General features: G+C 28.2%; 1 protein-coding gene across 2 annotated transcripts in view; it reads right to left on the bottom strand.

The window, feature by feature from the left end:
- Positions 1 to 14648, bottom strand: part of eRF1 (eukaryotic release factor 1) — a 69061-nt gene extending 54413 nt beyond the window's left edge. The window contains exons 1-4 of one of the 2 annotated variants that reach the window (XM_075365520.1): positions 14022 to 14648; positions 9663 to 9838; positions 4370 to 4497; positions 2743 to 2893 (exon numbers count right to left, since the gene is read on the bottom strand). In XM_075365520.1, the coding sequence (XP_075221635.1) occupies positions 2743 to 2893; positions 4370 to 4497; positions 9663 to 9838; positions 14022 to 14119 (553 nt within the window). In that variant the 5' untranslated portion in view covers positions 14120 to 14648. The remainder of the gene's footprint in view (positions 1 to 2742; positions 2894 to 4369; positions 4498 to 9662; positions 9839 to 14021) is intronic. The other variant, XM_075365519.1, reaches the window with a different exon arrangement.
- Between the last annotated feature and the right edge of the window lie 3866 nt (positions 14649 to 18514).

Here is an 18514-nt window from a genome sequence, read left to right as displayed (position 1 = left end):
ACTAAGTTATGTTAGTTAAATTTATTATCAAAAAGTTCAAGATTTATTCATAACTTCCATTAGCAGGAGTAAAATATGGTAAAAGTGAATTGAACAACCTGTTAATGTATTAGAATTATCATTTTGTAATTATTACTCATAATTCTGTAATTGACTATTTATCATTTTGTAATTGATTATTTATTAATTCTAATGAGTTTAGTTGCAATTGTTATAATTTGAAAAAATACATAACATCAGTATTTGGATACGTTTTACGGTCGGAAGGAATGATGTTTTTAGCGGTTTTGCTGGCTTCATTACTTTTCAACCCCTTTGAGTAACAAAATAAATTTTATATATGGTTTTGAAGTACATAAAAAGTACTTACTACTGTAAAAATTTCAGATTTTCATCACCTGTGGTTTTTGGGCCCTAAAAAATGAGACATTTCAAAATCGTATGATTCGGCGGCCATTTTTTTTAATGAAGGAAAACTCTGTAACAGTCCAATTTTTTTTATAAATAATACTAGTACTGTAAAGTTAAAAGGTAAAAAGCAGGCCTGTTATCTTATGCCCTTCGTTATATTTTTGTGCCCAAAATTTGAAAAAATAACAATTTGTAAACTAACTTCAGTAAACATTACAAGATTTGGTTATGTAACAAAATGAATTTTGAGTACACTAAGATGAACTTTACTCTTTCCAAAAAGTCCTTTTTGACCTCTGTATGATGTAAAATAAGAATACTACAGCACATGGAAAAACTGATGAAAATCACTGGTTTTACTTGTTGGCAAGTTAGAAAATAGTCTATTACTCAAGAAAAAAATTCTTTAAAAATATAAAAAAATATTTTTTGGCCACTACAAGGAGAGTGATTATCATATACCAAATATCATCAAAATCAAAAATAGAGATCATTTGTTGAATTAAAATGGAATACTCCTTCAAAAAACACATAATATTTGAAATGAAGAAAATCCACACCCTATTATGTATTTAGATAAAACTCGGGTAAATCAAAACCACTCAAAAAATTATACTTGCCAAAATTCATCAAGTATAGGTGACTTGAAGGTTTCTGTGGGTAAAGGTTGCCGTTTAATTTTGCGTCACGCTGGATCAGTTGTGGTTTTATTAATAATAACAAACTATTCCTTCAATCAAAGAAATCTGGTGATTTCCATGATGAAATAAATATAGAACGTGCTGACTAGAAACATAAAAGAAATTTGACAAAAGAGAACGGTTAAAAGAGAAAAAACACCGGTTCTTCAGTCACTAAGCTCAGTCAATTTAACCCGATTGAACTTCTGCGGGCCAAGATTAAAAGAGATGTTGCTGAAAACATTACTTTTCAACTAAAAGAGGTTAAAGTGTTGCTGAATGATGCCATTGAATGTGTAACCACTGACGTCTGGGTTAGGTGCATTTGTTAGTCATGCTGAAAAACTTCAGGAAGCCAATTCTGTCAAAGAAGAGCTGTGAGAAGAAACAATGAACCGTTTTATTATAAATCTCCATGATGACAGACAGTGAACCTGACAATTTTCAGAGTAACCTACTTTATTTTTATTTTAAAATAAAGTAAATCTGTATATTTAATGGAAATTTTGTGGTGAAGTTAAATGTATGTTTGCTTTTTTCTTTTTTTTAATATACAGTACCGTTTGTATTCAGTAACAGTCATATTATCAAAGCGTTACAAATTTAAGTGATCATTTATTTAACTACCTTTCAGTATATAAGCGATCGACATTGCAGTTCCAAAGATTTACATCAAAATTTCCAAATAAAAAAGAAACCGTTTTGGCAAGGTCAGTCAGTCAGTCAGTAACTTACTAAATTTATGAGTTATTTAGACTTTTTATTTTATTTGAATTATTTTCAAAATAGGCTTATAAGAAATAAAGGATGATTAATGGTCTCTTATTGTAATTGATTTATCATTGACAATAATGAAAAAAAATATGAAAAAAATTATTTACGTATATCTTCTGTAATTGTATATTATAATTATGCCTACAGTAGTATTTATCGGTAACTTATATGGAATAATATTATGCAAACTATAAAAAAAGTTCTTAATTCTACAATTATTTTAGGTCAATAGGAAAATAAAAAAACATTGAAAATTATTATCGCAAAGAAGATAATTATATTATTTAGATTAGATTATTTTATTCCAAGATATACATTCAACTAATACCTTCTGAACTGTACAGAAATTACACGGCGAGCAAAACATTGCTTACAGTTTTCAATAGCTTTTGTGTGAGAAAGCATAAGCGTGTATGAATTGAGATCCTATGGTGGGGCAACTGTATGCTGTGTGTGCAACCAGCCGATATTAATGGTAATGAGTATAGTGAAAAAATACAGACCGATGTAAAATTAAAACATTTTCTTCAAATTAAAAGACACAATATTGCAATTTTATTCAAAAAGGGGGAAAATGCTACTATAAAGGAGAAAAATCCTATGTGGTCATCAAAGAGTAGCCAACAGTACGGCTGACTCCTAACTGCAACACCAAACACAAATGTGCCAGCATCATTGAAGGGTAAAGTAAGACGAATAAATAAAATAAAATAAAGTAAACACAAAACCAAAGTAATAATATTTTTTTTTAAATTAACTGAAAGCGAATGAAACGCTTCCTAACAATGGCAGTCCTGACAAAACTGTACAACCGACTAATAAACATTCAAATGAACTACAATTAACGTGGAACAAAATAGATTTTAATACTACATACCGTGTTTTTTTGGTAGGTCAACAGTGAATTTGTGCAGAACTTCTCTTGTATTACCTTGTAATGTTCCAAACAATGCACCATTACCATCCATAACAATGAATCCAAACTTATTATCATCAGCAAGAAGAGCTGTCAGGGCTTCTGTATGAAACTGTCAAAAAAAGATCAAAATGAGAATTCTAAGACATCTTTAAACAGTTTAAAAAAAATCTTGCCGTTAATTTCTCATACGCATAGATTAACTTTCATTCAATCGGGATCGTAAAAATCAAATTAAAAATGCTTATTACTTCTTTTAAATAATTTGCACAATTACCAGTTTAAACTCTGATATTTTCTTGCTAAATTCTTGTTAAATTTTTAAACTAACAAACCGATCATTTAAATTAAAACGTGGAATAAGATACACGGTTCCACAATATGGATATGATTTATTTACTTGCCTATACCGCCGCATTTATTTAAGTTCTGACCGGTTTACCAGGACTAAGGAGAATGCTTTCAAAATCCTAATCTAATTTGGAGATGACACTTTTACAACACACTTTTCCCTAAAATTTTCAATCGATTAAAATAATAAGGACCTCTGAAACAACCCTCAACTGCCACGTCATGTTTTTATGGCCTCCACATCTATAAAGGTAAAGCCAATAATATTAATAAAAATATAGAAGCAATCATTAGCCAGAATATGCTGACACAATAAGATGATACATACTACTTGTGAAAAAGCAAAGAAATATAACATTATAATTACTGTGAAGTTCAATTAACAAAACCTAACCTAGTTACAGCTACATCCATAACTCAGATCGGTAAATAATACCTTATGATGAGATTCAAAGATATAATAATCAACATTATGAAAGGTACACATTAATTATTTAAATTTTTTTTATACGACAAATTTATTATGAAAATTAACATCACTACTACTATTACAATTCAAACTAATGAAACCTGGTTAAAGGCTAAATTAATTAAAATTATAACCCTTTTCGAAAACATTTATCTTTTTCTAAGGTGTAGGTTATAATAATTTCCTACGTAATGTAATTTGGTTCCATACGTATTATGGAACTGATATTAATTTAAGTTTTTCTATACATGCCAACAAATGTGAAGTCGATTAATATATATATCCATTAAAATAATGAAGTTTTAGTTATATAACTATCAATTAGTAATTAAACATATATGATATATTGAGATTGATGTTCTACTGTTGTATTTTTAGGTGTTTACTGTTTTTCTTTGTCAATAAAAAATATACTAAAATTAATTAACGTTTTATAACAACACTTTAAACAAATAAATTAATGTTTATAAACAAGTTTAACATTGATTATTACAAAATATATTAACTTGAATAATACAAGCATTGTAAGATTCAAGCTAGTATATAATTTTTTAGTGGCAAATTTCCCAAAATCAGCGTTTCCAAAAACAAAACAGTTAAATTTGTATTTAAAAACGTAAAATAAACCTCAATAAAAAATTGGTTTAATAAATGTATTGTTTGTTACATCACCCAACAATTTTTATCATAAAAATAAAAATATCCTATCACTTTACACTCAAATGTTTTCTACATCATAAAAAACAATAAATGCGTCTGTTTATTTACCTTATTATCGCAGAGATATAGTGACGTATTAATAGGTTTAAAGGGCTCAAAGTCAATGTTTACTTTTTTTTCTTTACCTTCTTCAGTAACAATAGTTCCACAATATATAACTAGACCATTTGGTGGCACTGTTAATAAAAAAAAATTTGTGAGAAATACATTAATAAAAACAAGACACACTCAACATATAGGTGTAATAAATCAAAAGTTACATATCTGAATTTGTCAAATGAGCAAAATCTTTGAATATTTAAATTATAAGAATTATCTACAAGGAATACCTCTAAAGTAAATACTGCTGAGAAATTTCTCTCTTTAAGGTTGGCAAACCTGTGTTGTTCATGGCCACGCTAGTTACACACTGCATTGTTGTCTGTAAGTTGTCGCGTTGTAGTATCTTTTATTACATGCAAGTTATTACATTACAAAATAAACAGGAAAATTAATGTTGCCGCCGACTGTGATATACATGGAGTTTTTAAAACTACCAAAACATTAAGCCGACTGAAATTCATAGCCAGTTGGTTGCTGTGTATGGTGATAATGTAATGAATGAAAGAAATGTCTGAAAATGATGTAAAGGTTTAGAAAAAACAGAATTAATGTACATGATGAACGTTCAGGAAGGCCCTCGATAACCGCAGAGGACTCTTTGAAATGCGTCGATATGTTTTCATAATTATGAAAACTTATTTTAAAATTTTAAATTTTCTGGTTTTATAAACTAAGTCCATTAAGTTCATAGACTAAAATTTGGTTACAAAATTCTGTTTGTACATTTTATGTATTTGTGGTGGTGTTTACTCTGTTTAAATCTTAGGTTAAACCATTCACGACATTCAAGTATATGTAACATATACTTGATGAAATTATACATATAATAAAAAAAAAATATAATAATTACATTACATATTAATAGCAATATTAAAATTGCAATGTTACTGCTGCAGTTGATCTGAGTGAGTGAGTATTAGCAGATCAAGTATTACTGCTGCAATTGATTTAATTGCCGATATCTTACTGAAACTCAGCAATGTAAAAACTGTAAGTACCGTGCATTGGAATCCATGCTGCTGCCGAGATTAAGCAATCATGAAAAAGTTACCACTGTAGGATATGACACCACAGGGTTAACTCCAAATGCAATATATAATTTAAAGATTAATACAATATTTTATTAATAATGCAATTATCAGTGAGTTTTTATTAGTTCGGATGTAATTAGTTGGAGATGACACTTTACACCATACTTTTCCCTAAAATTTTACAAATGAACCTGCCTACCACATAACTTCTGGTAGTCTAATTTGTCTGACAGTCCCTTGAAAAACTGTATGAGAATTTGTGGGAACCGTTTTTTGGAAAGTTCAGAGATGGTGAATCTTCAATTTTCATGCACATTTTGTCAATTTCACAACATCATCATAACTCAAACCACCTCTACCACCCTTTTTATATCTGTAATTTATTTGTTTTTATTATTTATACATTTTTATTCTTTCTTTCTACAGAAATAATACTGAAGAAGGACAGCTGTTCTCACGACAGTTTAAGATTTTCATTTATTCAGTAATGACATTTTTTTTATCAGTTTTAAAATTAAAACTGAAAAGTTTGCTGATAAGTCTGTATCAAATATAATTGCAAAAAATTTAGAATTTAATGGTAACTACAGGCCATACCAATATTAATTTACATGTAATTAATTTTTAAAATAGTATTTATGAATCCACATAATATCATAAAAACAACATATATTTTATAAAACAACCTTTTTATGGGTAGGCATAAAATCCTTTCACAAGTCCTATCTTTTGACACCTGCAAAATAGGCTTTTATGAACTTTATTTTTTCATATTGGAAAAAACAGAAAATGCTATCCATCCCGTATCACCTTTTATAGCCTATATAGTTTGGAATATCATATCGAATCACTAGACACAAATTTTATACGAATTGGTTCAACCATAATTACCACTATATAAATGAAGTAATGAACTTATGTACACTAAGGATTATATAATTTTTTTATAAAATTCTTACATAAGTCTTTTTTCAACAATGGTCAATTCAATTAAAAACTATATGTATAACATAAAACGTTTTACAATATAATTTAAAAACGCTACAGAATATCTTAATTTTTTATCTTAAAAAATCTGATGTGAACACCACATAACTTCCTTGTACGCCTATTAAATTACATATACACATTTCTTTCTGCACTTTAAACTTATTTTATTTGAAAGTGAGATACGATTCTCCAATTCTTTAACAAAGTGGACAATACAATTATAAAATACAATTGCTAAAATATTAATTTTTATTAACAACAGATATTTAAACAATCATTAATTCAACAATCTTACCCGAAATATTAGGATAGAGTAAAAGTCCCTTTATTACTCTTTAAATAAATGTCTTATATCTATCTAATACTATGTTTTTTAAATTATTATCATGTAACCATCAACAAAATCAAAACAAAAACGAAACAGGAGAAGGTTACTAAATTTTATAGCGATATTTATTATAAAGTAAACTGAAACAAGCATACATAAAAATAATACGATTCTAAACTATAATTTTCAATTAATATTAAATAATCAGATGTTTCACCAAATCTGATGTGGACACCATGACTTCCTTGTATGCCTAATTGCTGTTATAGAATTATTGTAATTTTTTTTTACAATCACAGGTTAATAAATATTAATACATCAATATATTTAAACCTTAAAAAAAGAAAGAAATGAAGTCGACTTTCTGACCAATGTGACTTAAACTAAGTACATTTTTATTTATCAGTATAATGTTAAACAAAATTAAAACATGAAAAACTGTCAACATATTATGAGTTATTTATATTCAAGGGTGGTTTAGAAAGTAACCTCCATTGTAGCATAGTGCTAGTAGTAGTATTAGTGGCCCATCATCAGTTGTATACAGCCCAAACGTTATGAGTGATGGTGTAGTGCGGCAATGGGTCTGATTTTTTAAAAATGTAAGGAAAAACATCCTTGAAAAAGAAAAGGGTGGTAGAGGTGGTTTGAGTGATGATCTTATCGTGAATTTGACAAAATCTCCATGATCGAAGATTCAACATCTCTGAACATTCCAAACAGTACCCACAAATTCTCATAGAAAGATTCTATGGTAGGCAGGTTCCAAAAATGCTCAAGAGATCCAACGAACCAAACAAATGGGCTCTTCCTTAACTTCCTTTCAGCTACGACGCGGAAGGAGAAAGTTTTTTGAAGAGGATTGAGACTGGGGATGAAACTTGGGTGGCTTACATGAATGCCAAAACGAAACAAAGGTTGATGGCCTGGGGCCATACCACTTCTACATGCAAGCCAAAGAAAGTTATGGCTATAGTTTATTGAGATGCCAAGGGAGTTCTGGAACTTTGAAGAAACTTAGGTGAGCTATTCAGAACAAACATGTAATCGTGTCATCCAATGTTTTTTTTTTTTTAATGACAAGGCTCGTCCTCATAGTACTCAAAGAACTCAAGAATTTCTGAATCAATTCAAATGGGATATTTTTTATCATCCCCCTTACAGCTCGGACTTGGCGTCGAGTGATTTTCAACTCTTCATTCACATGAAGAAATGGCCTGTGTCAGAGCACTTCAGTGATGACAAACTTCAAAATACTGTGAAAGGTTGGCTAGGGGTACCCAGGGGGCTGAATTTTATTAAGAAGGTATTTGTAAATTAGTGAAGCATTAGAACAAATGGCAACTATGTTGAAAAACAGTTAAAAGCTGTAGTTGTAAGTTGTAATAATAAAATATTTTCATCTATGAAAAAATTTCCACCATTAATCAACATAAAACAATTTTTTATCTGTAATAAATCAAAAACCAAAAGGTAAACATAATGCAATTACACCATTAAATAATGGTCATACATAAATTAGAAAGCAAATATTAGTTATAAATTCAATAATAAAAATAATGTATTAAGTACATCTTAAAAAGAATAAAACATCAGTAAACCATAAAGAAATATACATTATTTTTAATAAACCCTCAAATTATAAAATTTAGATGACAAAATAAATGTTAATAAACACTGTCAAAAATCCTGACTATAATATTACAACCGTTAACTTTCTTAATTAACACTTTTGAGATTAGTTTTAACTGATAATACAAATGTTTATAGTTTTAAGTAGCACAAGAAGCCTCCACCAATGAAAATTTACTAAAAGGAAATTTACAAAGCAAATTTTTAGGAAGTTAGATCACTATGAAATATTACAGATGCTTAATAAAATTTAAAAAATAAACTGAGAAAGACAAAGCACTAATTAAAAGGTATATTCAATTAGGCAAGTACCAAAACTAGATGTTTTTTGTCAGATGCAGTTAAAGAAATATGAGAATAAAATAACATTTCTTTAATTACTATTATTTTTTTCCTTTACTGTGCTTACAGTGTTCCTTGTGAATAAAAAAAAAATGTGCAATCTGGAAAATCATCATTTTTTAAATATGTAAAGGCAGAAGATGCAAGCAAAATCAGGGCTATATGGTGAAAAATCCACTGTTTTCAAAGGGTATAACAATTCCAAAGAGGTGTTAGTTTCTGTTAGTATTCATTATCATACCAAACAAAGATTTTTGAGTTTCTGATAATGATCAGCATCAAATCATTCCACAATCTAAAAAAACTTGATAAGGTTTGTGAAAAACATTATTCATTGTTTTGGACATTTGAGCCTCATCAAATATGGATGAGTGACAATTTCAAACACTAATAATTTCTAAAAATTAATCTATCATAATCATGTCTACCAATAATCTGCATTCCTGATGGCCAGTAAGTTCGGTCTATATTAACCAAATGATCATGAATTTTCCAAGATTTTAATTTTATTGGCTCATAAAAATACATTATGAAATTCAGTGCTTGGATGTGAACTAACAGAAATGTGCTAAATTTAAAATGTCATTCTGTATTGAAAACTTGCACTGATGACAGCACATCATTATATGATACAGGAAGAATCATACTTTCTTTTTTTTTATGCCCAAGAAGGATCAATCGAAATTCACACTGGCCATTTTCAACATTCACATATTACTGCAATAATTACAATAAAAATTAAGGGAACTTTACTTCCAGGTGGCCAATTAAACAGCACATAAAAATGACAATCAAATTCATATCAGTCACAAGTCTCTCCCAATTATCTTCAATAACAGTAACTACATAACAATATAAAAACATAAAAGATAAAAAATAAGACTTAATAGTAATACAAATAAATACAGATAATTACCCTTGGTGTAGAGTTTCAGTCTATGCTGTACAGATGTAATAGCACCAAGGACAGACAACCTATTCACACGAGACTTAATATTAGAAGCAGTACCAAATTCATCAGCTAACATCTTGCTAACTCTGGATATTTGATCCTTCGGAGGTATAATTAACGAAATCATACTAGTACCATTCCTGTAGAAAAAATAAACACATTAATTCATAAATAGTTATTTATAATAATATTAACACAAAATGCATTTTCTCCAGTAGAATAAACAACATAAAATCACAAATAAATAAATAACATTTATGTACTAAAAAATATATTAATAACAGTATCAGTAATAGATTGGATTAGTATCATTGGTTTGAAATCAAAGTTTATATATCAGGTGCAAAGTATTAAAAAAACTACAAAAATTCATCTTAAACCATTGAATGATCAATTACGCAAAGGAATTGTTCACATTCATCAGTAGGGAATACGAATGAGATGTTAACTAATCATTTTTATTTTCTTAAAAAGTGGATTTCATCTACATCCCAGATTTCAAGAAAAAAAATTAATGAAAAACCCGTCTTGGAAATAAAGCTAATAGTGTAACTTAAAAATTAGTGTAATCCCTTACTTTCTTTTTAGTGTTTGGCCACCAGGAATTACCGTTCAGATATTACTTCAGAGGATGAATGAAGATGATATGTATGAGTGTAAATGAAATACAGTCTTGAACAGTCGAAGTTCAACCCTTCCTGAGAAGTGTGGTTAATTGAAACCCAACCACAAAAAACCGGTATCCACAATTTAGTATTCAAATCCATATAAAAGTAACTCCCTTAACTAGTACATGAACACTGGAACCAGCTGATTTGGGAAGACGCGGCTCATTCACCATAGACAAGCCTGTGGTGGGTTTAGTGTAATCCCTGGAAGGGATTAAAATAACACACATTTCGAACATTATAATTATAAACATCCAATCCAATAAAGTAGATGTTTTAATAATTTTTGTCTAGCGAAGTCAAACTCAAAATATTAGCTTAAATCAAGGTAAAACTTTATGTCCGTGCCATGCAGGGCTGAACAAGGACAACTTTCAGTAGAGATATTTTGCAGCTGCCTTAATACTTCCATTATTATTTTCCTCCTTTTTAATTTAATGTTATAAGTCAATTTCAAATAAATTATTATTGATACTTTCCTATTTGAATAAGTTATGAAAAATAGTTTTAACAATTCTTGAAAAACATATTCTATCAAATAACAAAATAATTTTCTACACACAGCCATTTCCCAATTTTTAAAAACTAAATTCCCAAGTTTTAAATAACATAGATAACTAAAAGACTCCACTACATAAGCTGAAAGCTTTGCGTGGGAATATGAGAATTGAAATTTTATAGCATATGAAAAATGCCATGCCTGACCAGGATTCGACCCTGGACGAAAAACCAAGATTCTACTATCATTCTGCCACAATGATTGGAGATTGATTTAGTTGTACCTTTTCTTATATAAAAAAAACTTAGTAGCTATAATATCAGAGTAACTGCTTACAATTGATTAAGTGTTATTAAGCATAACACTATTATTAATTATATGTTAGAATTCCCATTAATGATAATAATAGTATTTTTATTCTCAATAAAATGAAACTTCTAGATATTTTATTAGAAAAACTGATTTTTCTGGGATGTTATGAAATTAATTTCAATTAACAACAACAAACTGTACTCATTTGATTTGAAACAACTTATTAAAAATCAAAGCTTCCCAACATTACTGAACATTTATTATTATGCTTGCATACATTTCAGTTAAATTTTTTATTAATCATGGCCCATTGGTACGGATATATAATTTATTTATATAATAGTTTCCACATACCAACAATCTTTAATAGTATGTTCGAGCGCTTTTGGATTAATAATCCATCCTCAGGAACACTGATATGTTATAATTATGTACTTCACATATCATTAATTATACTATTTTAAAAATAAAAATTATAAATATAACAACTGATCATCAAAAGGTAAAATAATGTTAATGTTTTCAGTCAATTCAGTATGAAGGTCTCAATTGTTATGTTCATAGTATGAAGCATATAACCAACCTAAGAATCAAAATTATTGTTTAATATTTGTTTGAATAATACATCATTTTCAAATTTCATTGGCTCCTTTATCAAATTTGTATTATTTAAGTATATATAATATTTTTCTATAATATTTGTTTTATGAAGGTTATTGGAATAATCAAGAATACTAATAAAATTATCTGGGTTATGATTATGATTATTTTCTAAGATATGCCTAGCAAAATTGGATTGTTCTTTATTTCCCTTACTTATATAATTAATATGTTCAATAATTGCAATTGAGAAAAATCAGTTTGTAATCCCAATATATTCCAGATCGCTATTTGCGTATTTGAACTATATACTCCATGTTTTTCTAAATTAAATTTATTGTTATGTTTTATTATTCTAGCAGGATATCTGTTATTTACATAGTTAATTATTTTATTATTCGTTGAATATGTAGTTTTTAATGCAAAAGATTTAAATATTTCATTGAATTTTTTGAAATATATATTATATTCAGTTTTAGCATATTTGTATCCATTATTATTTATTAGTTTTACATATCTTTCATATAATTTTATTTTTTTTTTTTTTTTATTTTAGTATATAATTTATTTATTAGTTTTCATTGTATCCATTAGTTACAGCTGTATGTTAGATATTATTTACTTCAATGTTTAATCTTACATTGTTATATTTTAAATATTTTAGAGCTCTGTATATTAATGAATTAAACATCAACAATTTTTGATTCCAAGGATGAACAAATTATAACAAATTGTTATTTTATCTTCTTCATCTTTAAATTGTTGATCACATATGATCAATATGTCAATCACATATCTTTTATATATTAAAATTTTATGTTTATAAATACATGGTGTAGATAATTGTTCTCTAATTCATTCATGAAAATGTTAGCTAAAATAGCTGAAAGTGGAGATCCCATAAAAAAAGATAACAAGAAAGATAACACAGGGTGTAAGACTTTAACCTTGCATGGGTCATCCACTGTCCAAAATTGCTTTCTGACATTTGCATGTTGTGTTTCCCTGATCCTAAGCATATCTACTATGATATAGTAAAGTATGGGGAAAACTGAAGGTGATCAAGTAATTGCTCAGAATTACAAATCAAATTTACTCACTTATAAAAAGTTTATGGTAAAAAAAACTTGTAAAAAACAACAAAATGCACAACACGCTACACAGGCCGAGGTGGCCTAATTAAGAAAGAAAATGATATTTATTATAAAAAAGTTTTAACTTTCATCACCAGTATATAACTCCACAAACAAATTAACAAATTTTGTAAACCCCTCAAAATTCTCTACCTTGAGAATTATAAAACAGGCTAAAAAATTTATCCATTTAATTTTAAACTCAAATTTATGTCATTATTTGGGTTCCTCAATATAACAAGATAAATCATGACACAAATTAGTGAAATCTTAGTATTTGTATATAAACTATAATTAATATTTATACTTGAAAATAAGTATCTAAAAAAATTCCAGTATGTATACTGGAATTGCTATCAAGCTGGAGCTTGATAGCATGAATAAAATAACATTTTAAAACATGCCTAGGTACATCAACACTACTAATAAAACACTTAATAAATCTGCTTACACAAAATTAAGATTCTTAAATTTTAGCTAGCATTTAAAACTGACCTATTTGTTAAAATAAATGTACGTTAAGCATTATATAATCATAACCTGTACGTGCTGTAACTCTTAACTGTAACAATTTATTAATCTAAACCATATTATAGCAAAAAATTGACTTACAGAACATACTCGTAAATAAAGTTGTAACCTGAGAACTTGGCAAAAAGATACACATACGTAACTGTACAAGAGATATAACATATCTGACATAAGACAAGACATATGATACACATATGTAACGTTACCACACAATACTAGCAGAATAAATTTTTCATTATAAATGTTACATACATAATGTTTACAGAGTTAAAATTAATCTTAATTATAAATATAAATTGAGAAATTAAGAAAATTCGTAAGTTTCATTCGGAAGTGAATTCTTAATACTAACTCCTCACAAACATATGGCTTCATTATGCAAAAGAAAAATGACCCTACAGCTTTAGTTTAATGTTTTTTCTTGAAAATTTTGTTACAATGCTGCAGTCTGTTGAATTTTTTTGCAGAAACTTAATCTACATTACCCACAATACATGTCATTGACATTTCAAACAACTGTATACAAAACAAGAATGAAACACCGAACCACAAAAGAATTTCACAAACAGAAATAACTTACCCTCTGGCCATCTCCAGACTTTTAATAAGTTTTTTTATTTTCCATATCTCAACATTTCTATCTGATGAAGTTTCTTCCGAACCGTATCCAGACGACATCGTTGTGCTTTTTTTAGATCCTTAAGTCGATTAAGATCACTTAAAATAACACTGTTATAATTATAAGAACTTTTTATCACCACACTAACTAATATTCCAGTAAAAAATGAACCTCAAATTAACCGAGAAAAGACAACTTTAAACCGTTTAAGGAAAACTCTCCTATTTCTTCAAATAAATAACTATTCTGAAATCTGCAGGGCGTTTTATTAATACAATCCAAAAATGAATTTCGTTTGTTAAAATTCTGTCTCAGAAGAATGGTTTATTACAAGGCCTTTAGCAACATAAATCCAGTTATTTCCGGATTTTAACCACACAGACACGTTGCTCGAACACAAGATGTACGGTAAAACTTATCTTTATATTGTGTACCGGAAACAAAAAAGCACATTTCTAAACCTTATATAAAACGATTAAAAACTTATTCACTTCGAAAATAAATTTACATGCCATGTGGACAATACACGTTAATTAACAAGCAACTATGCCTGTGTTCCAAAAGGACAAGCCTATTATTGACGTCACGAATCCTGTTATTCGTTTACAGCCTTCTGAATATTCTATCTTTTCCTCAGAAAATGATTCACATAATTGACATTTACCCATTCGATTTTTCTTAGCTAAAAACAAATAAACCGACCCAAGTTTGAGATATCTGAAAATAATTAATACGGAGAAATTTAATTTGAAGATGAAAATTTTATTGGATTTCAGCCGATTGTTTATCGTGCTTTCAAATGTTTTTGGCGCCAATTCCTATTCGAAAGCATATTTTTTGTATTTACTCGAAATATTGATCTACTTAATTATTGTCAAAAATCGATATCGTTAATGGAACTCGAGATCCATGTTATCGCTATATAATCACAAATGGTACCATTTACCTTAGTAACCAGTGATTACATCAGACCAGTTGTTACAATGCATCAACAGAACCTTACCCTTCTTGTTAATCGCGCATGCGATTGTGCGATTTAACTAATGTTGTCAGGTCTATATCAATTCTTTACTTCATCATTTACCACCATATATACTACATAACTGTTAATCTTTTTTTTAAATATGCGTTTTTAACTCTTTCATTGTTTTTAATTATAAATATATAAAATAAGAAACATGTAAAGAGAAACATTTGTACATAAATATTTAAAAACGAACTTAAAAGCTCCAATTCTAATTTTTCATTTTTATAAATTACTTGATTAAGACTAAAAAAATTAATAAATACTTCATTCAGATCATAAAATAATTATATATTACAGGTATCACATCAGAAATATAGATTTGTTTCTTCTACACAGATAACAAGAAACTGTTCAACTGTTTGAATGGAAGAATTAAGGGAAACCAAAGAAAACTCTTGATCAGACCATCATTAACTTATAACCCAGTAAAAAATGTAACTGCAAATTAACAGAGAAAAGACAACATTAAAATGGTTAGGGAAAACTTAATTAATTATTTTGAGTTCTGCAGGGTGTTTTACTAATACAATCCAAAAATGAATTTTGAAGATTTAAGTTCGTAAAAGAAAAGTAGCACAGCCCATAATAATAGTGAAATATAGTGATCCAACGATGAGAGGAAACATATTAGTAAAATAAACTAAAATTGTTATAGGTATTAATTGCTAAATAGATTTAAGAAAAAATATCTTGAGAATGCAAAAAATAATTTGTCTGATTAATAATTTTAAGAATTCATCAAAATAATAATATTGTTTCTGTAAATTTTTAAAATTAACTCTATATTGGTTGAAATAATGATATGTATACACCTCAATTGTTGTTATATATCATGCTACAACATGAATAACTATTTTAAGAATAATCATTTAACTCAGAGATAATTCATCATTTAGATCTTAGATAATAAATAAAAAATCTTGGGACTGAAGGATAAGGCTAACATCTTTTCTTATATTTTATTTGCCTCTTCAATTATTTTTCTTCCTGGGAATTAATTTTTCTTTAGTTAATAATGCTTCTTTTCCCACTTTTTCTGCCAACACAACTTTTTTACTTCACGTACCACAGTTGTTTGAAAAAGTCTTGTCCTGATAAAGAGGTATGACCAAATGACTAATATTTGTCAAAGGCATGCTGCAAAGTTTCAGATACATACGTTTGGTTGCTTGTTTATGGCAATTGAGTAAGGCAAACAAGTTTGACATTTTTTGAAAAACTGAATTAAAGCTGTTATAAAGTACTTTATTTTAAAATGTTTAACCTAGTCATACAAAAAGGAGTTAAATTCTACTTTAAAAAATTCTTCCCTTTTATTTTAGATGATAAAAATGTGAGCTGCTGGACTTAAATGGGGCACATAACTATTCAAGATGATGAGCACTTGGGACATCCAAAAACCTGTGTAACTGATGAAATCATCACAAATCTATATAAATGAATGCTGACTGAAGGTATGCTAGTTTGCTGGGATAGCAAAAATCTTTGATAGATCATACCCACTGCATTTTACATAATGTTTTGGATATGAAAAGGCTTTTTGGTGAATAGTGCCACATTTGTTAACAGCTGACCAAAAACACATTTGACTGAACATTTCTCAAGGATGTTTAGATTTATTTAAATGCAATTTTTCCGAGTTTCTTTAGCAGTAACATAGAGTTTCTTTAGCATAACAGTAAATGGATTCACCATTATCTGCCAGAGACCAAAATACGGGTAGTACCAGGTGAAAGTGTGCCAAAGTATGTGGAAACAATTACGTCTGCAGAAAACGTCATGATTATGGTTTTTTGAGATTCTCGTGGTGTGGTGCGCATAGACAACTTGGAAAATGGCAGGATCATCACCATATTACAGTTTACTACTGGACCAATAGAAGGGTGCAACCAGGCTAAACATCCACATCTGACCATAAAGAAAGTGCTATTTCACCATGATAATGTGCCTGCAAACAAGTCTCGGTTGTTGCTACAAAAACCTCTACATCTACACTTCTAAGTGCTTTTATATGTACCGTATTTGGCTTCCAGCAATTGCTTCCTTTTCTCACACATGAAGAAATGGCTTGTTGGATGAAGATTCAATTCAAATGATGAGGTTAAAGCTGAAATACCTGCTTATTTTGCAAAGTTAGACAAATATCATTACACTTAAGGTATTAAAAAGTTGTTGGTGTAAATGTATTGAATTGTGATAGCTACACTGAAAAATAAAAAACAAATTCTAAAAATCATTTTTTTCTTTGCAGACAGAGAACTTTTTGAACAGTCTTCATAATAATGTTTTAAACATCTTCCCTTCTTTTTTCACAATTTTAGATAAATATTGATTTATTGATAAAAATTCTGATTTTGTAATCATGTTTTGTGGATCCTTTACATGCATTTCATAACATACATGAAAGTACATTTTAATTCCTTTTTTTAGCTACAAATAATTAATTTTTTAATAGAGTAATGTTACTTTATTAATCTTTAATATAAGGAAACTACGTAGTTACAGGAAACACATGACTGATTGTCTAAAACCTTTTATTAAAAAAGTCATAAATTAAATAATCTTATAATATTTGATACACATTTTTCTAAAATCAATACTTTCAAGACCCATATCACCTCTGCACCAATAATATAATTCAACTTAATCCATCCAAGTACAGATATAAGACAACTCTTACCTTATTTGTATATTTACAAAATTTTTCATGAAACTACTTTTGCGAACTCCTGCATCATCAGTCATATATGATATTTATAAAATTACATGTTAAACATAAAATTAAAGGATTAAAAAATTAAAGTTGCGATTACACATACAAGAGTATAAGAAGTCATTAAATCAAATAAAATAAAACAAACATTTAATAATATGTATATGGCTAGCTAAATACTACAGTACTGTACTATTTAAAATACTTTATGTAATTATTATCAAAGTGTTGCTATCTAGATCATAGATATTACATAAATTATTTATTTAAATAAATACTGTAGTATTTGGCTAGCCATATACATGTTATTAAATGTTTGTTTTATTTAATATAATTTAAAGACTTCATATACTATTGTAAATGTAATTGCAATTTTAATCTTTTAATCCTTTAATTTTATGTTTAATATGTAGTTTTATAAATATCATACATGCCTGATGATGCAATATATATATATATATATAAAGTACAATATTACTTATTAATATGGGAAAGAGGGAAATAAGAGGAAAGGGAATAGAGAAAAGAGAAACCGGGGAAGGAAAAGGAAAGGGGAAATGGGGATAGATAAATGGGAAAATTTGAGAAAGCTAATTTGGCAAAATTGAAATGGGAAAAAGGAAATGGGAAAAGGAAAAGGCGGAAAGGGAAAAGGTTAAATTTTGTGAAATTCTGTAATGTTCATTTTTTTAATGTTTTATCAAACTTTCAATT

The sequence above is a fragment of the Lycorma delicatula genome, chromosome 5, assembly GCF_047948215.1.
Source record: "Lycorma delicatula isolate Av1 chromosome 5, ASM4794821v1, whole genome shotgun sequence".
In the NCBI taxonomy this organism is placed as follows: Eukaryota; Metazoa; Arthropoda; class Insecta; order Hemiptera; family Fulgoridae; genus Lycorma; species Lycorma delicatula.
This window is presented reverse-complemented; position numbering and strand designations above follow the sequence as displayed.